Here is a 27569-nt window from a genome sequence, read left to right as displayed (position 1 = left end):
AACAATTTAGTCTACACAGGCTGAATGCGACGGTTGACGATCACACACCAGATCATAGGTCACTTTAGTTATTGGCGAAATGAAACCTTACGACCACTTCAATCGTAATTCGATTCCCATCGACCGTACACTTTCGCTTACCAACATCAACTGCGAGAGTTTCTGCGAGGGTTTCTTTCAAACCATCTGCCACCCTTCGCATGGACCTGTGTTTGTCTCTAGCCGTACTATCCCGCGTATCTGGAGATGAATGTTTGTACAGTTGCTGCCGAATGTGTTATTCGTTGTTATTGCTCTTTTTCGAGCGTAGCCACGATCGAAAGTGGTATAAAAGAGGCATCCCAATTTCGGTAGTTCTATCGAAGTTTCCACTCGACCAAGAGCTTGTTAGCTAAGTGTCGGGTTTGCCGAAGTGGAGAAAAAATGACTCGCTTTGTTCCGCTGTGGTCAATTCTACTGGTGGCTGCCTGTTCCCTGCTGGCAGCAGTCGAAAGCAGTAAGTATGGTCTCTCATCACGGCATCGGAGCAGCTCTAACGACGATTGTCCCCAACCTTGCAGGAGAAGTCGTGTGCTACTACGGAACATGGGCCGTGTACCGTCAGAACGGTGGAGGTTTCGATATCAATAATATCAATCCTGCACTGTGCACGCAGCTCGTCTACGCGTTCTTCGACGTCGGTCCGGACGGTTCGATTGTCCCCTCGGATGCAACCGTCGCCAGTGGGCAGTACAATATGCTGGCGAAGTTTAGCGATCTGAAACAGAGGTATCCCGCCCTGAAAACGATAGCCGCCGTCGGTGGTTGGTCAGAGACCGACAAGTTCACCCCGATGGCCACCAATGCTCAGCGACGTGCAACGTTCGTCCGGAGTGCGGTAGCTTTACTGCAAAAGTATCGTTTCGACGGTTTGGACGTCGATTGGGAGTATCCCACTGATAAGGGCGTCTTTGTGCAGCTTTTAAGGGATCTGGCGGCCGCTTTCGCACCGAGCAAGTATCTGCTAACGGTGGCTGTTGGTGGTACCAGCTTCGAAGCCATCAATCGGTACGATATTCCGGCCATAGCGAGCATCGTCAACTTCATCAACCTGATGACGTACGACCTGCAGGGGGATTATGGCGTCACTCGACACCAAGCCGCCCTCTACCCGGGATCGGCCGCACTGGACAATTCGGACTATAAGCGTGCGCTGAACGCGGAAGCTGTGATTACCTATTGGCTGAGTAAGGGTGCGCCTGCAAGCAAACTCAACTTGGGCATCCCATTGTATGGACGTACCTTCAAGCTGGCCAACCCAGTCGTGAACGGTGTCGGTGCACCGGTCAGTGGTGTCGGCACTAAAGGTCCAATCACGCAGGAAGAAGGGATACTCGCCTACTACGAAATTTGTTCATCTCCCACGTTGACCCGCAAGCAGTACGACCCGGCACAGGTGGGCGCGTTCGCATCCGGTGGCGGTGAGTGGGTCAGCTACGATAGTGTGGAAAGTATTGGGCAAAAGTGTAACGTGATTGCAAAGTACGGCCTCGGCGGTGGTATGGTGTGGGCGATCGATATGGACGATTTTGCCGGCAAATGTGGCTCCAAATTTCCGCTGATGACTGCACTGAATAACTGTGTGAACAAAAATGGGGGAGTTGCTCCAACTCCTGCTCCAACTCCTGCTCCAACGACAGCACGCCCTGCTACGGCCACGACCGCTCGACAGGTAGTTACCACGACAACCACCAAACCCGTCACACCCGGTTCCGGCGTATTCGTTTGTCCCCGTGACGGTTACTTCCGCGATCCGCGGAATTGCGCCAAGTTCTACAGATGTTATGACGGTGGTCGACAAGCGTTGTTCGATTGTCCGAGTGGATTGTACTTCAACGAAGCTATCACTGCATGCGATTGGCCTTACAATGTTAAATGTTAATCTGCTTAGCAAATAAATAAATAAACTCGATATATTAATCAATAATTCATTTTTTTCTTATATATTTATTTCCTCCATAACTTATTACTAGATTCCTAACTAACATAAAAAACTGAACTCATGAACAAATAAATGAAAGCTGACCACAAAAATAAATTTATAAAAATAATAAGAACTTCACTCGTCAGTAAAGACTTCGCAAAGTTTTTTTTACTACATTTACGCTTACGCTAGGATCGACAATGCTGTTAACAGAGGTATACGAGTTATTCATTCGCAAGAGTGGATCATTAGAACCAAATACCGTAGATCTAAAATCAGTACTAAATAAGGGACGTTGCCTTAGATTCCTACTAGGTGCCTGAAAATTAATTTGTTGTAGAATAACTCTGTAATGGGATGGGATCCGAAGCCCCAGTGAAGGATAATACAGGCTCTCCCATCCAACTCCTATTCCGACACGTCCTCGTCGTGCAGAGTGGTAACATGTGTCACCACATATCCAAGCTTGGGTACACGGGCTTGACCCAACCCCTTGGGCGGATGGTGGTATATGGCGAACCAGGAGGGGGTGCGTATCCCGGGAAACCGGGTGCCTGAACGTCGGCGGGGCAACCCGACGCTAAACAAAACGGTCACGTGGGCGCGGGCCAGTCACTTTGTCCCATAAATCTACGACTACGGAAAGCCATAGAAGAATTCGAAACGGATACGTAGGCGTGACGTACAGATAGGTGAACGCACTTTTGAAGTCGTCCCACAATTCACCTATCTTGGGTCAAAGGTCAGCAACGACAACAGCATGGAAGCTGAGTTGCGCGCAAGGATGCTGGCTGCCAACCGGTCATTCTACAGCCTGAAAAAGCAGTTCACCTCAAAGAACCTGTCGCGATATATATAGTACCTATATAGTAGCAGTACTCACATACGCCTCTGAGACATGGATACTGTCCAAATCTGACGAAACCCTCTTAGCCGCGTTCGAGAGGAAGATGCTCAGAAGGATACTTGGCCCCGTATGTGTGGAAGGACAATGGAGGAGCCGCTATAATGACGAGCTATACGAGATGTACGGCAACCTCACTGTCGTACACCGTATAAAGCTCGCCAGGCTCCGGTGGGCTGGCCATGTTATACGCATGGAAACGGACGACCCAGCCCGTAAAGTCTTTTTAGGCCGTCCACAAGGACAGAGGAGGCGTGGTAGGCCCAAATTGAGGTGGCAAGATGGTGTAGAGGCGTCCGCCATTAAGGCCGGGATAACGGACTGGCAGACGAAGGCGCGAGACCGTGAGCGGTTTCGGACACTTCTGAGGCAGGCCAAGACCGCAAAGCGTTTGTAGCGCCGGTTAAGTAAGTAAGTAAAGTCCATCTTTGCCGCAGTGTCCTACCTTTCCCTATTAGTAAGTTAATAGAAAGAACGTTGTTGTTATCAGATATCATTTTGTTTTGTGTACAATATAAAGCTATTTTTGTTCTATACGTATATTGCCTTACCTTCTATGGAAGGTCTCCGATGCCCCTCCGATGACTACTCGATGGGTTGCCGCCAATTTGAGACTGCTGATTTTTACGTTCGCCGTGTGATATGTGGCCGGATAAGTATATACGACACAACGTAAATTAGATTACAATAAATAAACTTAATTTATTTCCGCCTAGTAATAACACCACACCACATTCGTTACTAGCTGTATCCCGACTGCCGCTCGCATCCCGATCGTGTAACGAGTAACGATCTTCGCGGATCGGGACGAATCTCTCGCTAGGACACTCGAGCCCATCAACCGGCGAGAGAAAACATCTCGCGGAGAGGGCGCGTGAGTGCCCTGCACGTACGCACCCAACATCTCCCCTCTTTAAAAACGCCTGTACAGGTCGAACCTACTGGGCGGTCTTCTATGCCTAGAAGAGCGACGTGGTTCTCGGGTTGGAGCTTGTACCGGAATTGGGGCATTCGTTGGATGCAGCGGTTCCGCGTTTGAGGCCGTACGCGGATCGATGACTGCTGACGTTTGTGGGTGTGATGCAGACGATACGCCCGTGTATGTAGATGTAGTATGCTGTAGCGATGCTGATGATGGTTCGGCTGTTGATGATATACAACACGTCACTGAGTTCCGGTATTTTCCCACGCTTATGGAAGACCTCGTGGATGGTACCAATATTTAAAAAAGGGGATCGCTCATGTGCTTCAAACTATCGCGGTATCACATCACTTTGTGCGGTATCAAAAGCTTTTGAGCTTCTGCTTTACGGCCCTATGCTCTCCGCTACATCGAATTACATTATGGATAACCAACACGGGTTCGTACCCAAACGTTCAACATTAACGAACCTCACTGAATTCGTTAGTTTCTGCAAACGTAATCTCGACTCCGGAGGTCAAGTGGATGCTATTTACACCGATCTCAAAGCTGCTTTCGACCTCATCTCACACGACATTTTAATCGCCAAATTGCAGAAGTTAGGGTTTTCGGAACAAATAGTTAAGTGGTTGCATTCCTACCTCACAGAACGCTCATACAAGATAAAGGTAAACGATCATACATCTAGAGAGGTGCTTGGCACCTCAGGAGTGCCTCAAGGCAGCAATTTGGGCCCGCTGCTCTTCATTCTTTATATAAACGATGTAGGGCAATTGCTAGCGGAACACCGTTTTCTTCTGTTTGCCGATGACGTTAAGCTGTTCGCTCCTATCAACGATGCCAATGACTGCATCAATCTTCAACACGCCATCAACCTATGTTGCGACGAAACCGTTCGACACTCTTGGCGATTGAGCACCCCTGAGACGAAAGTCTCACCGGGCGAACGCCAAGAGAAGTGCAATGAAAGACAGAGTAGACCGTCGGGAGAAGCAATCCAACCAGCGAGGAGAACGGAGCAGAATACAAATCCGCAAGAGTGACGAAGATTAGTAAGGAAGCGTAGATATTCAGATTAGTGAAGGGACGAGAAAAGTGAGTGAAAAAGTAAATTGAAATGTGATCGTGTATGTCATAAAATATTTTAAATATAGTTTCAGAACCGTGTCAAAGGCGGTTAACGAAAAATCATCCCAACATTTTCTGAAATTTTTTCTGACATCAGAGAAGAAGTAAGATGGACAGCACACCGAAGTGCCAGCTGTGCAACCGACCCGAAGAAGAGCAAGCCACGATGGAAAAATGCTGCTTGTGTACGAAATGGGAGCATGCTGAGTGTGCAGGACTGTTCGTGGAGATCAAAGATCCAGCATCGAGGTATGTATGCTCGAAGTGCAAAGTGAAGCAGGAAACCACAGCTGCTAAATTTCGTGACGATCGGGACACAGCCAGTTTAAAGCCTTCAGTGCGGTCCAAGAAAGGGTCAGTGGCTTCTACTAAAAGGAGCGAGAGGATTGCGCAAGGAAGTGTACCTTCCACTCTTCTCTCAGTGAACGTGGAAGAGCAGTTTAAGCTGGTTGAAGAAGAGAAACGCTTAAGAGAACGCGAAATAGAAGAGAAGCGAGAGCTGAAACGCCGCGAGAATGCAGAGTTAGCCCGCCAACTAGAGGAAAAGAGAAAACTGGCCGAGGAAGAAAGTCTTCTTCGGGAGAGAGAGCTTAAAGCCGAAGCGGAGATGAACGCTCTCGAAACCAGCGTACGTCGTGAATCACTCGAGAAAAAGCGCGAGCTGCTGTTGCAACAATCTCGCGCCAGCAACATGGGTTCACAGGAGAGCTATTGTGAGAAGGTAGTGTGCTGGCTTAGAAAGAGTGAAGAAATGCCTGGAGAAAAGGAAAGGGAGAAAGCTGTCTCTCGCGCCAGCTCGATGCTAATGAATTTACAGCCTTTTGTAACATCGAGTGCCAGAAAGAGAACGAACGAAAAGACCATGGTGGAGGAACGAGTGAAAGAACAATTGGATCTATCAGGGAGACAGATAGCCGCACGTCACGTACTTGGTAAAGAAGTTTCCTACTTTAGTGGTGACCCGGAAGATTGGCCGCTATTTTTTAGTACCTTCGAAGAAACATCGCAAACTTGTGGGTTTAGTAATGCGGAAAATTTAATACGGCTACAAAGATGCCTCAAAGGAAACGCGCTCGAGCTAGTGAAAGATCAACTTACGCTGAAAGAGAATGTGCCCGATATACTCGAAACGCTCAAAATGATATATGGTAAACCGAGCCTACTTATTCGTTCGCTCCTTAACAAAATCCGCTGCATGTCACCGCCGAGACCGGATAGAATGAGAACAGTGATAGAATTTGGTTTATCGGTAAAAGCTCTGACTAATCATATGAGAGCAGCTAAACTAAACGCGCATCTAAATAACCCAACTCTATTGGAAGAGCTCGAAGAAAAATTACCAGGTGATATGAAGTTGAATTGGGCCGCCTATCAAGAAGAAAAGGCAATAGAAGGGCTAGAAGGCTTTAGTGATTATGTCTCACAACTGGCAAAACGTGCATGTGCAGTTACGAATGACCTACACGAAATAGCTAGAATAGGAGAAAGAAGAAAAAAACATACGGTCGCCTTAAACACACACGTAAGAATGAATGTTGAAGATGAAACACCGAACGAAAGGTCAACGTCCTCATATCGTCCTCCTAGTGCAACACAAAGGAGACAATGTGCAGTATGCCAACGTGAAGGTCATCGTGTTTACGAATGCGAGCAGTTCAAAGCCGCCGATGTGGATGAACGTTGGAAATTTGTAAATACCAAGTCACTATGCAGGACGTGTCTAAATAACCATGGTAAATGGCCTTGTAAATCCTGGCAAGGTTGCGGGGTGGATGGATGTCGCCTGAAACACCACCAGTTGCTCCATCCAACAGTAGCAACCGATGAAGCCGTAAGCGCATGCGCATCACACACAAATGAGGTAAATGCTATAAGTCCATTATTCAGAATACTACCCGTTACCCTGCACCATGATAATACTTCACTAACAATTTATGCATTCGTAGATGAGGGCTCGTCATACTCATTAATCGATGAAACGATAGCCCAAAAGTTGAACGTGCATGGCAAAAAAAACACCATTGACCCTACAGTGGACAGGACAAGTGACAAGGAAAGAGCCCGGCTCAGAAATAATACGCCTGCAAATATCCGGGAGAGATAAAAACATTAAGTACGGACTGGAAAACGTGAGAACAGTCAGCCAACTTATGCTTCCAACACAAACGCTAAAATACGACGTACTACAAGAACGATACTCGCACTTGAAAGGGCTACCACTGCAGAACTACACACGCGCACAACCTCAACTGTTGATCGGATTGGACAATATCCGGCTTGGTGTGCCATTGAAAATTCGCGAAGGACGGCCACCTGAGCCAATCGCTGCTCTATGTCGACTAGGTTGGTCGATCTACAGAGGAAGTGCAAAAAACAAGGCACCAGCAGCGATAGTAAACTTTCATGTTGCACCCCAGTCAGATTGTAACAAAGAAGTCAACGACATGTTGCGAGACTACTTCACGATAGAGGATTACTGCACGAAAGTTACAAATGAGAAACTGGACACAGAAGAAGAAAGACGAGCGAATCGCATATTAAAAGAAACAACAAAACGCGTCGAGCAAGGTAATCGCTTCGAAACAGGGCTGCTTTGGAATTCTGACTCTCCAAATTTCCCTGATAGCTACCCTATGGCAGTTAAACGAATGCAAGCACTAGAAAGAAAGTTCGCACAAATGCCGGCACTTGAAGAAAAGGTACGGCAAACTATATCGGAATATGAAGCAAAGGGATACGCACACAAAGCTAGCCTAAAAGAACTTTCATCTCAGGCAGTTGAAAAATATAGTATCTGCCATTGGGGGTGGTACAAAATCCAAAGAAGCCAGGCAAGATAAGGTTGATCTGGGATGCAGCAGCAAAAGTTGAAGGAGTATCATTCAATCTAAGAATGCTGAAAGGGCCGGATCTTCTGGCCCCGCTGCCACAGATCTTATGTCAGTTTCGACAATTTCCAGTAGCAGTGTCGGGGGATATAATGGAGATGTTCCATCAAATCCGAATTCGTCACCCTGATCGCCAATCACAGCGCTTTGTATATCGCAAGAGCCCTTCAAATCCGATACAAATATATGTAATGGACGTGGCGACGTTCGGTTCTACGTGCTCTCCCGCCGCAGCCCAGTACGTGAAAAATCTAAATGCACAAGAATACTCAACAAAATTTCCACGGGTTGCTAACGCAATCATAAAAAACCACTACGTAGACGACTATTTGCAGAGCTTCAAGACAGTAGACGAAGCAATACAAATCGTGAAAGAAGTTAGTCTCGTACACTCTAAGGGCGGTTTCACACTTCGTCGATTCATGTCCAACTCGACAGAAGTACTAAAAAGCGTCGGAGACTCAGCGGAAGAAACGTCAAAGGATCTTATGCTAGAACGAGGAGAAAACACGGGGTCAGTCTTAGGAATGAAATGGAAGACAGGCGAAGATGTCTTCACATTCTCCTTCTCCTCCAACGAAAGTGTCCAGCATATTCTCCGCGAAGACCATATTCCCTCAAAAAGAGAAATGTTGAAAGTCGTAATGAGCCTATTCGATCCTATGGGACTTATATCCTTCTTCCTGGTCCATGGGAAAACCCTCATTCAGGAAGTATGGATAAGAGGCATCGATTGGGATGATCAAATACCGGTCGATATATATAAACGATGGCGAGAGTGGACAAATCTACTTCCACAACTAGATAAACTACGCATACCAAGATGCTATTTTCAATCCCCTTACCCTAGAAATATCGATGACATACAGCTGCATGTCTTCGTAGATGCAAGCGAAACCGCGTACTGCGCTGTGGCGTACTTTCGAATAGAGACAGAAGGATCGATCCAACTTGGACTAATAGGTGGTAAAATTAAAGTGGCCCCCCTTAAGACGATATCCATTCCAAGACTAGAACTAAAAGCAGCCGTTCTAGGATGTCGAATGCTGTCCAGTATTAAAGAGCAGCACTCCTTTCCCATAAAACGACATTTCCTATGGAGTGATGCAAATGTTTGCTTGGCATGGATAAAGTCAGCTAACCCTCGACATTATCTACAGTTCGTCTCCGTGCGAGTGGGGGAAATACTGACCACTACAGATCCACAAGACTGGAGGTGGGTGCCGTCAAAACAAAACGTAGCAGACTTGGCCACCAAGTGGAACACCGGCCCCGAACTAGTGATGGAAAATCCTTGGCTTACCGGTCCTCGATTCATGCACGAAAAAGAGGACCGATGGCCTCTGAAACAATCCATGCCTGACACCAACGAGGAGGTGAGAGTAACGCACTTATACATCCACTCGGGAGTACCACCAATCGACTTGTCCCGATTCAGCCTCTGGAGAAAACTCTTTCGTTCTGCAGCATTCATCATTCGGTACAAAAACAATTTACGAAGCAAGGTTAATGGGAAACCATTGCAACTCGGGGTTCTTAAACACCAAGAACTACGGATTGCGGAACTGGCATTATGGAAAATTGCGCAACACGAAGCATTCCCCGATGAAGTTGCAGAGCTGACTAAAACAATGGGAGACCCTGAAGGACGACATACAACTGTTTCCAAATCCAGTCCCATCTACAAGAAGTGGCCTTTCATGGACAGTGATGAAATAATAAGGATGAGAGGACGAATCGGTGCATCCATATACTCCAGCTACGATGCTAAATACCCAGTTATACTTCCAAAGACTAATCATGTAACATTTCTTATTGTAGGTTGGTACCACATCCAGTATCGACACGCAAACAGAGAGACAGTGGTAAATGAAATTCGTCAACGCTTCGACATTCCCAACCTGAGAGCACTAGTGAAGAAGGTGACTGATGTATGCTCATACTGTAGAGTGATGAGGAGATATCCCAAGCTACCACCAATGGCTCCTCTGCCTAAGACACGTCTCGCAGCATTTACAAGACCATTCAGTTACACAGGTTTAGACTATTTCGGTTCGGTACTGGTACGAGTAGGACGAGCAAACGCGAAACGGTGGGTAGCACTTTTTACGTGCCTAACAGTTAGGGCGGTCCATCTAGAAGTAGTCCATTCTTTGAGCACGGAATCTTGCATTATGGCAGTGAAACGATTTATGGCCAGAAGAGGTACACCATTAGAATTCTGGTCAGACAATGCAACATGTTTTCAAGGAGTTAGTAACGAGCTTAGAATGGAGCTCGACGAAACCCTTGCGTTGACATTTACGAGTCCACATACTAGTTGGAACTTTATACCCCCAGCAACGCCACACATGGGTGGCGCATGGGAAAGACTGGTGCGATCAGTGAAAACGGCGATTAGTAGCATAATAGACGCGCCTAGAAAACCTGACTGTTGGGTTCTCTATATTTCCAAATCACTCCACCTTAGTTACTTTCCGGCATTCGAGTGGCGTCCCCTTAAATTTCCCGTCCTTGGCGTTGTCAATCTAGTTACTTTTTTGACAACCACCGACCAAGGTTTATCTTATTGTCACGGTGGGCGTCCAATACGCTCGAAGACGCGTCACACCAACCAAACTCTACCGGTGTGAAACCTAGCGAACTCTACATCCTTCTTCTTCTCCACAAAAAAATAGAGAAAGGAAGAAAGAAGAAAAAAAAAACTAGACATGGCAAAGGATATGCCATTAATTCATTTAAATTTTATTTGAGTTCTTTGCAAAAAAAAAAATGACGATTTTTCTCTTCCGTTGTATTCTAATTATTACTGCTAAGGCCGTGTTTGAAATTGAAACACACATACAATTATTCCTGCCGATATCTGAGAGGTAACTTCTTATTTCTTACTAGTCGCTTTACTGGATGCTTCAAAACATGATTAAATTTTTGTTCTCGCTTTGGTGCTAGGGGTTTTGGTTTGTCGGATGTCAATGGCTTTTCTGGGTTATTTTGTTGAGGTCTGGGAATTTTTGATGGCGGAATATCGTTTTCAAATTGGGATGGGAATTTCCGTAGATGTGTTATTGAACGTCGATACCGTACACCTTCTTCATTAGCAACGATGGTATCGTTTCCCTTCTTTTCTAGCACAGTAAATTTTTGGAGTTTGAACTTAGGTTCAAGTTTCCCAGTTTCAAAATTACGTAACATAACGGAATCCCCTACGTTAATATTTGATGGTTTAGCGTGTCTGCGAACGTCTGCGTAGTGTTTCCCTTGCATCTTTTTGATTGCATCTTTATCTCTCACTTCTTCATCGCGGTGCCAATGTGGATCTGTTCTCAGAGATGGTAGGAGATCTTTGACCGGACGCCCGGTTAATAGTTCCAACGGTGCTTTCTCAGTGACGGAATGCGGTGTAGTATTGTACATATACACATAATCCTCCACAGCTTTCCGCCAATCAGTTGCAGTGGCCTTTGCAATCCGCAAAACTCTTAAAATCCCCTGGTTTTACCTCTCAACCAAACCATTCATTTGGGGCCAATAGGGGATAGTGCGTATGTGTTTCATGTTTTTACTCTTACAGTAGTCGGCAAACTCCTCGCTCGCAAATGGTGGGCCATTGTCAGAGCGAATAGATTCGGGATACGTCTGTTCGCGGAAAACCATTTCCAGAGCTTCGATTGTTTTGGTTGCGTTCGTATTTTTCATTTCTATTACTTTTATAAACCGACTGTAATAGTCAACTATGACAAGAAATGTGGCACATTCTTTGGCAGAGAAAAAGTCAATGCCAATTTCTTGCCATGCACGATCAGGCATCTCTTTACGTATCATCGGCTCCGGAGGATGTTCCTTTCTAACGGCCGTGCAGCCAACACACTCTCGGACTGCTTCTGTCACATCTCGGTCCATACATGGCCACCAAATCTTTTCTCTTAAGTTCCTTCGCATCGCAACAATTCCAGGATGTCCCCGATGCGCAATGGTTAATGTTCTCTTTCGCAACTTCAATGGTAGTACTATGCGATCTTCTCTCACTACAACGCCATCAATTACCGAAAGCTCCTTTTCAAATGCCTGGTATCTAAATAACTCCGGGGACCATTGTTTTGACTTTAATGCTTCAATTACAGCCGTAAGTGTTTCGTCATTGACAGTCTCCTTTTTTATTTCGTCCATTGTGATGGCCAAGTCTCCTGGATTTATTGCAAAGAGAAAATGTTCCGCATTTTCCTCAAATGGTTTACCTGGCTCAGATACTAGACGAGACAATGTGTCTGATATATTTGTTGACCCAGGAATGTATTTAATCTCAAAATCATATGGTTGCAAGCGGAGAGCCCAACCCTCTGCCCTTGAACAGGCTCGTCGTCCATCACGATGCTTACCCCCGTATATAAACTCAAGGGTTTTGTGATCCGTGAAGATTTTGAATTTAATTCCGAAGAGATATAAGCACCATTTTTCTACAGCCCACACAACTGCGAGTGCTTCGCGCTGTGTTTGCGGGTATACACGTTCAACTGGAGATAGGCCTTTGGAAGCGAAGCTTATAATTCTTGCCTTATTCGTATGCCGATCATTTTGGGTTAAAACCACTCCAAGGCCAACAGGCGATGCATCCACGTATAAGGCTGTAGGGTCTTTAGAGACAAAGAACCCCAGTTCTCTTACATTATTACACAGCTCGAGTCGTAAATCATTAAAAGCTCTCATCTGTTCTTCACCGAATACTGTTACTTCATCACGAATAAACTTTCTTAGCGGTTCTGTTCTAGATGATAAGTTTGGAACAAAGTGACCCACAAAGTTAAGAAGTCCTAGAAAACTACGTACTTCTCCTTTTGATGAGGGGGTACGAAAATTTTTAATCGCCTCCACTTTCTTTTCAGACGGACTGATACCTTGGGCGCTTACTTCGAATCCAAGTATTTCCAGTTTTTCCACTCCAAACACGCATTTACTCTTGTTTAACATGGCATTATTGTTTTCCAGTACTATGAGAACTTGCTGCAATCTCTTGTCATGTTCTTCTTTTGTGCGACCCGAAACAACGATATCGTCGATATAAACTATGACCCCTTCAATGGCATCAAGCATGTTTGCCATTTTTCGCTGAAAAATTTCGGGGGCACAATTAATGCCAAACATAAGCCGCTTAAAGCGCATTAACTCCATGCTTGTCATAAATGTTGTGACACTTCTAGAGTCCGGATGAAGTTCGACATGATGGTATGCTGAAGTTATATCTATCCGTGAAAAGAATTTACATCCCCTGAGCTTATTCAAAAATGTATCAATGACAGGCAAAGGAAAATGTTCTCGTTGAATTGCCTCATTTGGGTGTTTCATGTTGATACATATTCTAATGTCATCCTTGCCTTTTGGGACTACCACCATAGGCGATATCCAATCAGCCGGCCCTTCAACTTTTTCTATCACATCACTCTGGAGCATTTCCTGTATCTTTTGGTCTACCTTTTGTTCCATTGCGGCTGGGATTCTTAAATACGCCAATTTCTTTGGTGGAATTGTCCGATCGATCGACAGTTTAACTTGTACTCCAGGAAATTTGGGAAATGGACAAGCTTCTTGTTCCAACCCATTTACATGAAGAACATCAAGTCCGATTTTTAACAGTTTTAGTTTCTCGGAAGTACGTTTACTGAGAAGGCACCTATGAGCATCGTTAATCACAAAAAAATTCCTCATAACTCGTGGGTTTGGATGAATTTACTGATATCCATGCTTCAAAAATTGCTTTCACAGTCAACGGAATTCGGTTGGCATATGCGTAGAATTTACGATCGCACTGAAGTTTTTTTTAAATAGGGTAAACGTACCTATAGTGGTGCTAGTACCAATAGTGGTGGTATTGCACTAAAATGCGTCTCATACGATAAATTAACTGTAGTTAAGTTATTTATGATAGTGTGAAATGTTCTCTAGCCTTTTACAAAGGATTTAACAATGAAATGGGGCCATTCCGTTTCTTAGTGACCGAAAAATCCATTATTTTGTAAAAGGTATCCACATTTTTCCAAAATCCTTAGGATTTCATAACGATGCTCATATTTTTGTTAACGTTCTAAATGACCACATAACAACGCAATTATTAGTTTTTTAACATAATTGTTATCAAATGATATTGTTTTATTCAAATTCATTGGCTTTTGACCATATTTACGTATTTTTAAGTGTTTTTTACGATAGTGCCATTATAGGTACACCAAACAGGCATGTTCCTATAGTGGTCCTAGTTCTAAATTCAATAAAAACATGTAATTTTAGATTTTATTCGACGACATTTTTGACATGTCGTACTGTTTTCATTAAAATAAGCAACAAAAATGAGTTTTTTGTAAGTAATTTATCAAACAAAGGCCAAAATTCGCTAAATTGGCTGAGTGAAAAATCGACTTTAAATCAAGCAAACTCTGCTGGGTATGAGTTGACGACAGGTGTTATTCAGTACTTTAGTCAATATTTTCATCAACCAAATTCATACATTTTTTACGATCACATTATGAAAGAAATCATTATTATGACAGTAATCCTTGCTATTCACACGAAAACAGCTTCAAAACTAAGTTATATTGATATTATACACTGTTTTGAGGCATCTTTGTTTACCACCACTATAGGAACACAATACGACGACTATAGGAACCATATCACCATTATAGGTACAACGAAGCAATCACAAAAATGTATATTTTTTCGTAAATTTGATGTGTTTCATGGTAAAAATGGTTGTGATTGCGAAGATAAGACATATTCCAACTGTTATGTGTTAAAATATTCAGAAATTGTCCCTCCTGACACTTTAAATCCATTAAAATATATCCGTACTTCCACAAAGTGCACCACTATTGGTACATTTACCCTAAGTGTGCTTTCCCAGTAATCAATTTGTGCCAAACAGCTTCTGTCACAGTGTTAATAGAAGATCCTGAATCTATAACGAAATCCACTGGTATCTCATCGATACGACAAATTACTGAATTACTGTCTGAACCAACTGCTGCAACCTAATGTAAAAACTTAAAAATTATATTTTTAAGTTTTATCAATATACAGTTCACAAAATATAATTAGAATTCAAGAGATAAACAAAATAACATGTACGATTACACCACCTTAGAGTTTTCATTCTTAGCTGGGCGATGCAGATCCTCTTCCTCCCATGATTGAGGTGCCCTTACTGAGTTTGCTTCACGCCCAAACCTACGACTAAAATCTCGGTTAAATTCACGTCTGGGTTCGCGTCCCGAAAATCGATTTGTCTGCTGAGCTTTTTTACTTGCGCACTTCCTAGCATAATGACCGCGTTCACCACAATTATTACATCGAGCATTTCTAGCAAAACATTCTTGTGAGTGCTCCGAATGACGAGATGAACCACAACGCTTACAGTCGCCATAGGACCTTTGACCTGATGAATATTCCCGACGAGGTGAATGACGCCTTTCATACGGATGATTTCGTTCATTTGGCCGGCTTGTATCTCGGCGGTTTGAATTAACCCTGTTAACGCTTGAATCATCCAGAAATGGTTTATGCTTCTCCCGTTGCTGCTGAAGAATCTCTCGGTTCATGGCGTATACCATGACCTCATCCAGACTCATCACATTTTCCAGTCCTTTGTCTCGTACCTTCTCGTCTCGAGCACCAATCGTGATTTGCTGGAGAAGTTCAGTCTCCTCACGCGTGGAAAATTCGCATCTAGCAGCTTGATCCCGGAGTCTAAGCATGAAGTTGTTAAAAGACTCATCAGGCATCTGTTTCAAGGAGCGAAATACTTCTAGGTCTACTCGCTCGTTCCTTTTTCCCATAAAGAAAGCTCTTAGTCGTTTGACAGCGTTGTCATATTCCGGTACGTCTTGCGGTATCAATGGTACTTTAACAGGTGCCGGATTGACTTCTCCAGCAATTGGCCGTAAATTGTAAAAAATGCGTTGTAGTCCTCTGCCCCCCAAGGTTAGCATTGATATGAGTTTATGTGATTGAGACTCAACATTTTCCATTTGCATCAACAGCTCGAAGGCGCGATGCCACTCTTCCCATTCACGACGTAAATCATTGGCATCCGCTTTGTCGTTAAACGCACCCAAGGATACGTAGAATCGTTTATTGTCGTTCATCTAAAAGGGAGCAAAACAAACAAACATAAAAAAAGTTTTTTTGTTTTGTTTTGTTTTTTTTACGTCATTTTTTTATTTAATCAGTAATCAAATATTTAACTAATCAATCAATTCCTAAATATTATTCCTTTTTTACTTTCCTTCGGACAAGCTGATAGAACAGCTCTGCAAAAACTGGTCGTATTTTCCTTAACAGTATCTTTTTTTTTCTAGGATTTATCTAGGTTTGCTCAGCACAGCGTTACAGCCAGATCTGTTCTCGCTTGCACAAGCAGCTCTGCGAAATTTTCGGTCTAGCTTTAAATACAGCGCTACAGCCGGGGACTGGACTCGCTTGTTAATGAACAGCTCTTCGGTTTTCTCCGGACTTGCTTTTGATACAGCGCTACAGACAGGTCTGGCCTCGCTTAGACAGACAGCTCTTCGGTATTTCCGGGCTAGCTTTGAAATACAGCGCTACAGTCGGGGACTGTGCTCACTTGCTCAAGAACAGCTCTTCGGATTTCTCCGGCCTTGCTTTTGATACAGCGCTACAGACAGGTCTGGCCTCGCTTAGACAGACAGCTCTTCGGAATTTCCGGACTAGCTTTGCCAATAGTTAATACAAATCCTTCGGGTTAATAACAATATCACACCCATCACGATTATTATTCAGGACCGAAACAAATCCTCCGACCTCACTATCGCCAAGCAAACCAAGCAAACAAAAAAAACGTGGTTATCCTAACCTCACATTTGTTTTCCATTGTTCTGTTACGTTCTTGAACTAAATCACAGGGAAAATTTACCCACACTTTCCGTATGTCTATTTATATGTTTTTAACCAAATGAATATGGCCATTGAAAATATAACCAATTAATAATTAATGTGTTCTTTTTTTTAAATGCACAGTAGTTTCTTACTTTACAGTGAGGTAATTCAACTATGCTACACCATCACGTTGCACACCTCAATTTATCTCTTTTGATATTTTATCAATTTTCTTACTGGTTCTGTAACTGTTCATGGCTTCTCTATTTCTTCAATTACTATATAGTAAACTCACCATAAAGATCCTACCGGCTGCGCCAAAATTGTTGGGTTCTCTATATTTCCAAATCACTCCACCTTAGTTACTTTCCGGCATTCGAGTGGCGTCCCCTTAAATTTCCCGTCCTTGGCGTTGTCAATCTAGTTACTTTTTTGACAACCACCGACCAAGGTTTATCTTATTGTCACGGTGGGCGTCCAATACGCTCGAAGACGCGTCACACCAACCAAACTCTACCGGTGTGAAACCTAGCGAACTCTACACTGACGATGAGACGTTACAAACCATACTGCTAGAAGCAGAGATGATTATAAATTCTAGACCATTAACATACATTCCAATAGAATCGGCGGATCAAGAGTCTTTGACGCCTAATCATTTTCTACTAGGTACCTCAGATGGATCAAAACCAATACTATCGCCAGAAGTAGACAAGAAAACAATCTTCAGGAGTAGTTGGAAACTATCGCTGTACATTACGGATCAATTTTGGCAGAGATGGATCAAAGAATATCTTCCTGTTATTACAAGAAGAAGCAAATGGTTCGACGAGGTTAGGGAACTAAAACCGGGGGATCTCGTGTTGATAGTAGGTGGCACAACTAGAGGACAGTGGACTCGGGGAAGGATAGAGAAGGTAATACCAGGGAAAGATGGGCGAGTGAGAGAGGCATTAGTTCGTACGTCGAACGGAGTACAACGACGATCAGCGACCAGACTCGCTGTTTTGGACGTCTTGGAGAACGGTGAACCCAGCCCTACAAAACCTTCCTCAAGTAGATAGGGAGAGTTCACGGGTGGGGGTATGTTGCGACGAAACCGTTCGACACCCTTGGCGATTGAGCACCCCTGAGACGAAAGTCTCACCGGGCGAACGCCAAGAGAAGTGCAATGAAAGACAGAGTAGACCGTCGGGAGAAGCAATCCAACCAGCGAGGAGAACGGAGCAGAATACAAATCCGCAAGAGTGACGAAGATTAGTAAGGAAGCGTAGATATTCAGATTAGTGAAGGGACGAGAAAAGTGAGTGAAAAAGTAAATTGAAATGTGATCGTGTATGTCATAAAATATTTTAAATATAGTTTCAGAACCGTGTCAAAGGCGGTTAACGAAAAATCATCCCAACACCTATTTAGCAATGGTGCCGTGATAATGCAATGGTGCTATGTATCGAAAAATGTCGTGTTTTGTCTTTTTACCGTTCTCGGTCTTGCACACGATTCAACTACCAGATCGATAACATATCCGTTGAACGCACCGATACATTCCGCGACCTTGGGATCATTCTCACCACACGTTTAACATTTAACGATCACCTAGAGAATATAGTGTCCAGAGGGAACCAACTACTGGGTTGGATTATTCGATCAACGCAAGGTTTCCGTAATCCTATGATCATAAAAACCATCTACTGTGCCTACGTTCGATCAGTGTTAGAATATGGCAGTATTGTTAGCGACCCCTGTACCGAACAATGTAGTAATCGAATCGAGGACATCCAAAGAAAAGCGACTAGATATGCTGTAAGACTCTTACCATGGCGACAGGGCGATGTGTTACCGTCATACCATTCCCGGTGTCGGCTTTTAGGGATTCAGTCGTTGAAAAAGCGCCGTGAGATAGCTAAATGCCTTTTTTATCAGGACTACTTAACCACCATATTGATGCTCCTACTCTATTAGCTACGATAGAATTTAAGGAATCTACGTACACGTCAATTCTTATCCGTCCCTCGTTATAGAACTCGTTTTGGCCAGTTTGATCCTATGTCAGCTATGTGTCGAACTTTCATAAATAACTTTGATTTTGTAATCTCAATTTGATTTCGGAAGACTGAAGGCTGAAGAGTTGCGTGATTTCAGTTTTAGCGCTCAATCACGAATGACATCTCTATTTGACAGTATTGCCTGAGATACTTAAACCTAGGTGTGATCGCACAAGCAAGATGTCTTTAAAGAAAAGGTGTATGTGTGAGGATGTCAAGGTGTATGTGTGAGGTATAAACAAATTCGAATTTTCTATTTCTACAGCTCGGCCATCCTGACGAGAAATTGACCTCAATTTTTCCTGCATATGTATAGCACTACCCTTAATCTTAAGTGTAGCTTTATGAACATATTCCGATCAAGCTCCCCCCAGAGGCACTATCCATCTTCTCAACTTGTCCGACTCCAACACTCCATCATATGGTATTTGCGTCATTTGTATTCCATCGATATCACGTATAACATATCTGTCATTAGGTAAACGTTTGTGGATAACGTATGGACCTTTATATTTGGCAATGAGTTTTTTGTTAGAATTTGGTGTGTTATGTACATTTTTAATTACAACAAACTCTCCTTCATTGAATACGGGAGCAGGGCGATGGTGTTTAGCATGTTGTTTCTCATTATTTTGTTGTGATTTTAAAATATTGAATGATGCTTCTGCGCGTATAGTTTCTAGATCTGAAAATGCGTTGTTTTTGTCTTCTAAATATTCGGTCAATATATCTACTGAAGGGCCTCGTTGGTTAACACCAAACAATCTCTACGCTCTACTCTTGTTTTTTTTCTTTTCTTTTTTGCTAGGTCAAGACTAGGTTAGTTAGGCTTAGTTTTTCATGAATTATTTTGTTTATTTGTTAGTATTAAATCAGTTTTAAGTCTATTATATTTAGCCTTGATGGCGGATATTGTATGAAATAAATGAAATGAAATGAAATGAAATGAAATAGCATAGAAGGGGAAAAACGAGTGGACGAATGAATGGTATTATTAAGAGCGTATTCTGTAGATAGCAAATGGGTCACCCAATCTACATGGTCGGTCTGATTTGATAATTTGCTCAATATGGGACGAATAATGCGATTGACCCTTTCCACTTGACCATTAGCTTGTGGTGATCCTGTGGCATTCAACACATGGCTAATTCCGCGAGAAGAAAGGAAATTGGAAAATGCGGCTGAAGTAAAGCATGTACCTCGATCGCTAATTATTCTTTTAGGTCGACTGTAGTAAGAGAAATATTGTTTTAGAGCGTTGCACACCTCTTTTGTACTAGTGGAAGTTGTTGGATATAATTTAACGAATTTCGTAAATGCGTCTATTACTACCAATAAGTATTTTTTCTTTAAAGATGATGTAGGTAGCGGTCCGAAATGGTCAATGTGCAAGGTATCAAATGGGTAAGGTTCTTTTTGGATGCTATGAAGGTTCCGATTATTTACTCTAGATGGAGCAGAGTGAATAATGCACTTCAAGCAGTTATTTATAAAGTTTATTATCCGTGTTTTCCTGTTAGGAAACCAATAATTCTGATCTATTTGGTTGCAACATTTTTCGACTCCCAAATGACCTATTTGTTCGTGTATTGCTTACTTATCCGGCGCTACAACCGCTTTGCGGTCTTGGCCTGCCTCAGGAGTGTCCGAAACCGCTCACGGTCTCGCGCCTTCGTCTGCCAGTCCGTTATCCCGGCCTTAATGGCGGACGCCTCCACGCCATCTTGCCACCTCAATTTGGGCCTACCACGCCTCCTCTGTCCTTGTGGACGGCCTAAAAAGACTTTACGGGCTGGGTCGTCCGTTTCCATGCGTACAACATGGCCAGCCCACCGGAGCCTGGCGAGCTTAATACGCTGTACGACAGTGAGGTCGCCGTACATCTCGTATAGCTCGTCATTATAGCGGCTCCTCCATTGTCCTTCCACACATACGGGGCCAAGTATCCTTCTGAGCATCTTCCTCTCGAACGCGGCTAAGAGGGCTTCGTCAGATTTGGACAGTGAATTGATCGTGTATTGATCGTATCAGATTATTAATCATTTCTGTTGACACGTATAATTTTAGCCTATTAGAAGGTGATCGTTTGAATACAATACCGTCTTGTAATTGGTAACCTTCGACATCCGTCGTCTCTAACTCTTTTTTCAGAGTTTGGATAAGCTAGGGATCCAGCCTGAGCTACACGTATTTGGAAGTCAATATCAATATCATCGAAGGCAGCCAAATGTTCCAGTCGGCTTAATGCGTCTACATGACTCATTGCTAATCCAGGACGATGTTGAATAATGTAATTATAATTCTCCAGGAAAAGTGACCAACGTGCTATTTTTGCGGACGAATTTCTATTTTTAAGCGTTTCTACCAGAGAATTACAATCAGTCACTATCTTTATTGGAATGCCGTGTACATAGGTATGGAAACGTTTGAGTGCATATATAACGGCCAATGTTTCAAGCTCGTAGCTGTGCAATTTAGCTTCATCAGCCGAAGTGGTTTTGGAAAAATACGAAATAGGGTGATATCTACCATCATCCTGTTTTTGCAAAAGCACAGAACCAAAAGCTATCGAACTTGCGTCACAGTGAAGTTCAGTTTCGCGTTTAGGGTCGTATATGGCAAGCACCGGAGCTACTATCAATTTATCTCGGAGTGTTTCAAATGCTTTTTTGCACTCATCATCAAAAATAAATGGAACATTGTTTTTCAAAAGATTAGTAAGTGGTTTTGCAATACTAGAGAAATGCGGAACAAACCTCCGGAAAAACGAAAAAAGACCTAAACATTGTTGTACTTGTTTTGTGTTCTGAGGAACAGGATAGTTTTTGATAATTTTTACGTGATTATCGCTAGGACATATACCTGAATGATTGGCTTTGTATCCTAAGTAATCCAATTCATCGTAAGCAAACTTACATTTATCAAGCCGTAGCTCCAACCCATTATTTCGTAGAGTATGCAAAACTTCACTAACTATTTCAAGATGTTCATTAAAGTCTTGAGAAGCTATGAGAATGTCGTCAATATATACAACCAGCTTTTCATTCTCGATGAATTTCCGCAAAATTGTATTAATGAAACGCTGAAATTCGGCAGGCGCATTTTTTAATCCGAAGGGCATACGCATGTACTCGTACTGGCCGTCTGGAGTAACAAACGCTGTGAATTTAATTGAATCCTCGTCCATTGCCACTTGATGAAAACCACTCTTTAGGTCTAGTAACGTAAAGAATTTTTTATTGCCCAAGTGTTCTAGGCACGTCTCTATGAGTGGAAGCGGGTAGTTGTCGCGGATTGTTACTTTATTAAGAGGTCGGTAGTCGACACACTTACGAATCTCGCCATTTTTCTTCCTAACAAGTACCAGTGCAGAAGCATAAGGAGAGTTACTGGGTCTTATTATATTTTTCTCTAATAAATCTTTCACAATGACTTTTACTTTATTCCTTTCATCGAAAGAAAGTCGTCTAGGCTTTGTGAAAATAAGAGTGTCATGAGTTAAGCTAATTCGCATTTTATGAGCAGATGGTATTATATGTTTATCCGGAAAATTAATGTAATTATTGGACACTATTGATCTTAAAGCAATGCCTTGTTCTTTAGAAAGATGTTCTCCAACATTTATAGTGCTAACCTCATCGCTAATATCTATAGAACACATTTCAGAAAAAGTTGTGTCATATTGTTGTTTATGTTCAGATTTGTCTGATATAGAAATGAATTTAGAAGAAATATTGGAATCGGACAATTTCGAATCTTTGTATACCTCTGGTAAGGGAGCCCCGATCGAACTACGTAAAATACCCAACGTTTGGAACTTATGGTAAAAACCCGGTTTTTTTAAGTTCAGAATTTTATCTTTATTTAAATTCATCAGCATAAGTTTGCTGTAATGTTTTCGGAATTGAGCGAGTGTGATGTTAAATTCTGATAACAAATCTCTCCCTACTATCATGGATAGGGACATGTCGTTTTTTGGTAAAATATAGAAATTGTGAATGAATGTTTCATTACGAAAACTAAGTTTTAACTGTACTGTTCCAAGAGTTTGTAAATTCACATTTCCTATTCCTCGAAATCCACTTGGTTGGGGAGTGCTTAGTTCTGTAACCGGAACAATGGCTTCATTTATGAAGCTTTTAGAACTACCGGAATCAAAAAGAGATGTTATAATTAACCCTGGGCTCCAAACATTGTTTCTCTTAAAAGCTACCTCCTGATAGGCCTCAAGTTGAACGAAGTTTCCATTTTCCCCAGAATCTAGATGCGATGTTTCATTGTCGTTGCCCTGAACCGCAGCAACCGTTGGTTGACGTCTATCTGGGACAGGACAGTTGCGAATGACATGTGATGTGCTGCATCGGAAACAGGAACCCGGAGCTCGGCGAGGTTGTGTGCACTGCGATGAATGGTGTCCATGATTCGAGCAGTTATAACATCGAAGAGGTTCTGTCGTCGTTTGTCTTGGTGGAATCGGTCTCGGGGAAATGGTGTTGATGTGAGATGGGCTGCGGCGTTCTGGGTTTTTGCGCAACAGAAGATGGGATTCATATCGCTTAATGTTGTCAATCAGGTCGTAAATATCGCGGTAATCCTTGGTTACAAGGCTATCATAGAGAGGGTCACGAGAAAGTCCTCTGATGGCATAAGTTATGATAGCCTCCTCACTCACGTTGCCTGACATTCCCAGCGCATTTACTCGGTATACATAGCTTGTGTACGACTCAGAAATTTTCTTGTAGACCGACGCTAATTGGCTATGAATTACGGCTTCGTTACAGCGATCAGGAAAAGCCTTTTTAATTGTGTCAGCGAATTCGTCGAATGTCTTCAAAGTGTTACGGAAGCCATTGTACCATTCGCTTGCTGCTCCAGTCAACCGACTGCCTGCATATAAAAGCATCGTGCGATCCTGCCATCCATATAATTCACTATTGTAGCGAATCGTATTGATCCACTTATTAATACCGAGGCCGTCAGAAAATTCCGGTATCAAATGTTTCAACTCCTCGGGATGAACCAATCGACCATCCGTAAACGTCTGCCGCTGTTCCATTTCCATAATTTTTGCTCGTAGCGCCATTAATTCCAAATGATGAGAATTTGCGTCGAATGAAGCACCTTGCGTCGAAGATGTGGGAGCAGCTTTGTCTTTCATCAAGATGGCGGCTGCTGCAACGTGGTTTCCATTGTTCGTCACATCGTCTTCATCTGCACACACACTTGGAAGAATGAAATTCTGTGTTGATTGTTCCTCCATTTTGGTTTTCGGTACACTTTGCTCGTACAACATGCGTAGTTGTGGTAAAGTTGCTTTCGGAGGCACTTCGATGTTAGCAACTTGCAAAGCACAAAGAAGTTCCTATTTTGTAAGCATTTTCGGCGCAAACGGCGTATCCCACTTCTGAATTGTAATCTCAATTTGATTTCGGAAGACTGAAGGCTGAAGAGTTGCGTGATTTCAGTTTTAGCGCTCAATCACGAATGACATCTCTATTTGACAGTATTGCCTGAGATACTTAAACCTAGGTGTGATCGCACAAGCAAGATGTCTTTAAAGAAAAGGTGTATGTGTGAGGATGTCAAGGTGTATGTGTGAGGTATAAACAAATTCTAATTTTCAATTTCTACAATTTATTTGATTTCAACATGCCACAGAATGTTTTTAGAGATAGACTCAGGACACAACTTACGTAATAATTTTATTTTCAAAATACATTTTCTATTCTTGTGCACCTGTTCTCCCCGATCGATTTATGTACCTTACATAGTCTATAAGCACTAATTTAAGTATATTCATGTAGGATCTTCAAGATCCCGATGGATTAATCAATAAACATATAAACAAATTTTTATGTCGGATGCATGGACGTAATTACAACGGCGAAGACGATTCACTTTGCATCGACATAACGTATAAAAACTTTATTCCCTAATTATATACAGGCGGTCCCCGAGATACACGGTACCTCTTATACGCGGATTCGGAGATACGCGGTTTTCTAAATTTGACAATTCTTTTAGCAAATTGTACTGATTTGACACATCAATTTTAAATTGCCAAATAATTTCCGTTTTGATCAAATGTTAAAAACTATTTCAAAAGGTTTAAAACAGTTATATTCAGTAAGAATCATATCAACTAATTCATAAAGTATCTATAACCTCCCCCTACTTGCAAAATTACACGAACATTACTAATATTTTAGCTGGAAATCACGAGATTCGACTTACGCGGAAATTCGAGATACGCGGTATTTTGCGGCAGTTTTCGGTCCCCATTAACCGTGTATCTCGGGGACCGCCTGTACTACTAATCCACGGGCCCGTGTTCAATCCTATCTGCCCTAGATCAGCCGCACGAATGTCCCTACTCTCTCTCTTCGTCCCCTTCTGCTTCTCTGGTCAGCGACCCGGGAACTCACGCACATCCTTTCACGCACACATCATACGACAGCCGTCGACTGCTGTCGGTGAGTGGCACACCCAGGTAGACAGAAAGGCTAGGTCTGATCGGACCTCAACACAAATGTCGTCGGTTGCGGAGTAAGGTGGTAGGAATCCAAAAGAATATCTAGCGGTAAACCGTCAGACTCCGATGATTCACGATGATGATGATGATGATGACGTTCACGGCGCTCGCGCAGCTGGTTCACGTGGCTTCTTATGGTCTTTCTATCGACTGTCCTGACGGTGTACATTACGTTTCCAATGCGGCTAACAATGGTCCCAGCTGTCCAACTCCAACCGTTGCGAGAGTAACACTTAGCATATACCAGGTCGGACGGGCGAAATTCCCTGAGTTTCGCTGCTACTGGACTGTCTGTTAACCCTCCGGCGAGTGGTGGACGTAATAGGTCTAAGGTTGTACGCATTGGTCTGCCAAACATTATCTCCGCTGGTGATTTTAGCCCTTCCAACACGGAGCTCGGAGTACTTTGGTAGGACAGTAGGAATGCATCCAGCGCCTATTGCATCGTTCTCCCATCGGCTGATATTTTCTTAACGGTCCGCTTGAAAGTATCAACGAACCTTTCAGCCTGCCCGTTAGACTGCGGATGATAGGGTGCCGTCGTTATGTGCTCGATGCCGTTCTGGAAGCAAAAAAACTTAAAATCTTCGCTCGTAAACTGCGTACCGTTATCTACTACGAAGAGGTAGAAATCTCCATCTAGTGGACCAGCATAGTCCACATGAATGCGCTGCCATGGACCTGCAGCTTTTGGCCAAGGAACGGGGCTTGAGTGAGGGGGTGATCGTGCAACTGCTTGGCACGCGTTACATGTTTTGACCCATTGCGTGATGTCAGCGTTCAAGGGTGGCATTTCATCCGTTGTATGCCAGGATGACCGTGGTGTATTTGTTGCAGACATTGCTGTTGTAGAACTCGAGGAATCACCACCCACCGGGCACCAGCACTAAGAGATCGCTTGAATGCGAGCGCCTACACGCGTAGTCCAAATCAGCCGAAGTCATACAAAATCATGAAAAAGTCTGCGCCCTTTTGCTCCGGCATCCTCGTGAAGTTTACCGAGCCGAACCGAATAGTTGTGTTCGATAAACATGTGTGCGTATCAGGTAGCAGCATTTGTACTGCTTACCTGCCGTAAGCCGCTGTGATACCGAGCGAGACGCATAGACAACACATCAAAAGGACATCTGTAGCCGTGAGGAATTTTTTCTGTGTCTCTTTTGCCTTGTCCTTGCCTTTAGATCCTGATGAGTGAAGCATGCATACCTTTCGGGTACGTTCGTGGTATAAGCTCTGTCTCTCTCATGTTAATGGTGAAGATAGAATCGTATGCCATCGGCTCTGCATTCGAGCGTGGGCAGGCCCGTGGACGCCGTTTGTTCGCACGCAATAGGCGCTTGAAAAAGAACTTGAGTTGGCGAAATTATTCAAGTGATCCGTCGGGTCCCGAAACCGAAGCAAACCCGAAGCCGAAGCAAAGCCCGAACGGGGGTCTGCACGAACCTTCGTTTAATTAGTCCCCTCCCCCTTTTTTGCCAGGATTTCTTTCCGAAATGATACAGTGCACAACATTATATTATCGTAATTCGATTTATTGAATATCGAACCAACATAGAATACAAAAAAAAAAACACAACACTTGCACAACAATCACTGCACTTAATTCTAAATCAACGCACATAATTTAAAAAAAAAACACTTTTTACACTCGCACAGTAAAAAAAAAACAAATTCAGCACAGCACTTTCTGCTCCTCATCGCTGTTGCTCCTGGTTTTTCTCGCTGCACTGTACGGGCCACTGCTCCAACACTACGAGACAGCCAAAGGGTTTTTGTTGTCTCCGTTCGCCGTCAAACACACATGAAATGGAAAAAAATGATATCAATTAGAAGGGGGGATGTTGGTTGATAATTTTAATCACTTTTACTTACCTCAAATTAAACAAAACTCCATTTTTTACGGGGTTTATCCGCCAAGCGCTGAAACACCACACAAGCACCAACCTCACTGGACTGAAAGTAAAGCCTACTGCGTGAATGTGTGTATGCGCTTCTGCCAAGCCAACAGCGCCGTACTGCGTATGTAGCCAAGTGCGTGTGTGTGTATATTTGCACCACTGGACACAGAACACAAATCTCACCGCACAGCAGAGCGTGTGTCGCCAAGTGTATGCATGTGTGTATTTGCACCACTGAATTCTGAACGTCCACCGCACCGCACCACACAGCGTGTATCGCCAAGTGCGTGGCTGTGTGTAGTATCACCGTGGACTGCAGAAAACTGCCTGCACTAGAACAGAGCGCTGGTGTGGCCACATGTGTGCATGTGTGTGTGTACTTGCTCCACTGAAAGCCGGTATCGCA

The 27569-nt window shown here is 43.3% G+C and overlaps 4 protein-coding genes across 5 annotated transcripts; 2 read left to right on the top strand and 2 right to left on the bottom strand.

The window, feature by feature from the left end:
- The first annotated feature begins 336 nt into the window (after positions 1 to 336).
- On the top strand, positions 337 to 1966 carry LOC133391798 (chitotriosidase-1-like). Its single transcript, XM_061648148.1, has 2 exons — positions 337 to 496; positions 561 to 1966. Exons 1-2 carry the CDS (start codon positions 424 to 426, stop codon positions 1919 to 1921), a joined length of 1434 nt encoding a protein of 477 aa, XP_061504132.1. The 5' UTR covers positions 337 to 423; the 3' UTR covers positions 1922 to 1966.
- A 1788-nt stretch (positions 1967 to 3754) lies between these two features.
- Positions 3755 to 10231, top strand: LOC133391623 (myosin-6-like). 2 transcript variants are annotated; one of them, XR_009765108.1, is made up of 3 exons: positions 3755 to 4884; positions 4944 to 5166; positions 9627 to 10231. XR_009765108.1 is itself a non-coding variant. In XM_061646932.1 (2 exons), exon 2 carries the CDS (start codon positions 5027 to 5029, stop codon positions 7019 to 7021), a length of 1995 nt encoding a protein of 664 aa, XP_061502916.1. In that variant the 5' UTR covers positions 3755 to 4884; positions 4944 to 5026; the 3' UTR covers positions 7022 to 8731. The 2 variants fall into 2 exon arrangements, 1 of the variants encoding a protein (XP_061502916.1); XM_061646932.1 differs by lacking the exon at positions 9627 to 10231 and having other exon boundaries at positions 4944 to 8731.
- A 4618-nt stretch (positions 10232 to 14849) lies between these two features.
- On the bottom strand, positions 14850 to 17227 carry LOC133391870 (uncharacterized). Its single transcript, XM_061648435.1, has 2 exons — positions 16984 to 17227; positions 14850 to 15937 (listed from the first exon to the last, which is right to left on the bottom strand). Exons 1-2 carry the CDS (start codon positions 16984 to 16986, stop codon positions 14924 to 14926), a joined length of 1017 nt encoding a protein of 338 aa, XP_061504419.1. The 5' UTR covers positions 16987 to 17227; the 3' UTR covers positions 14850 to 14923.
- Positions 17228 to 22568: 5341 nt separating this feature from the next.
- LOC133391998 (uncharacterized) lies at positions 22569 to 24213 on the bottom strand. The gene is made up of 2 exons (XM_061649647.1): positions 22947 to 24213; positions 22569 to 22878 (listed from the first exon to the last, which is right to left on the bottom strand). The coding sequence occupies exons 1-2, from the start codon at positions 24024 to 24026 to the stop codon at positions 22873 to 22875; spliced, it is 1086 nt and encodes a 361-aa protein (XP_061505631.1). The 5' UTR covers positions 24027 to 24213; the 3' UTR covers positions 22569 to 22872.
- Between the last annotated feature and the right edge of the window lie 3356 nt (positions 24214 to 27569).

The sequence above is a fragment of the Anopheles gambiae genome, chromosome 2, assembly GCF_943734735.2.
Source record: "Anopheles gambiae chromosome 2, idAnoGambNW_F1_1, whole genome shotgun sequence".
NCBI classification, from domain to species: Eukaryota; Metazoa; Arthropoda; class Insecta; order Diptera; family Culicidae; genus Anopheles; species Anopheles gambiae.
This window is presented reverse-complemented; position numbering and strand designations above follow the sequence as displayed.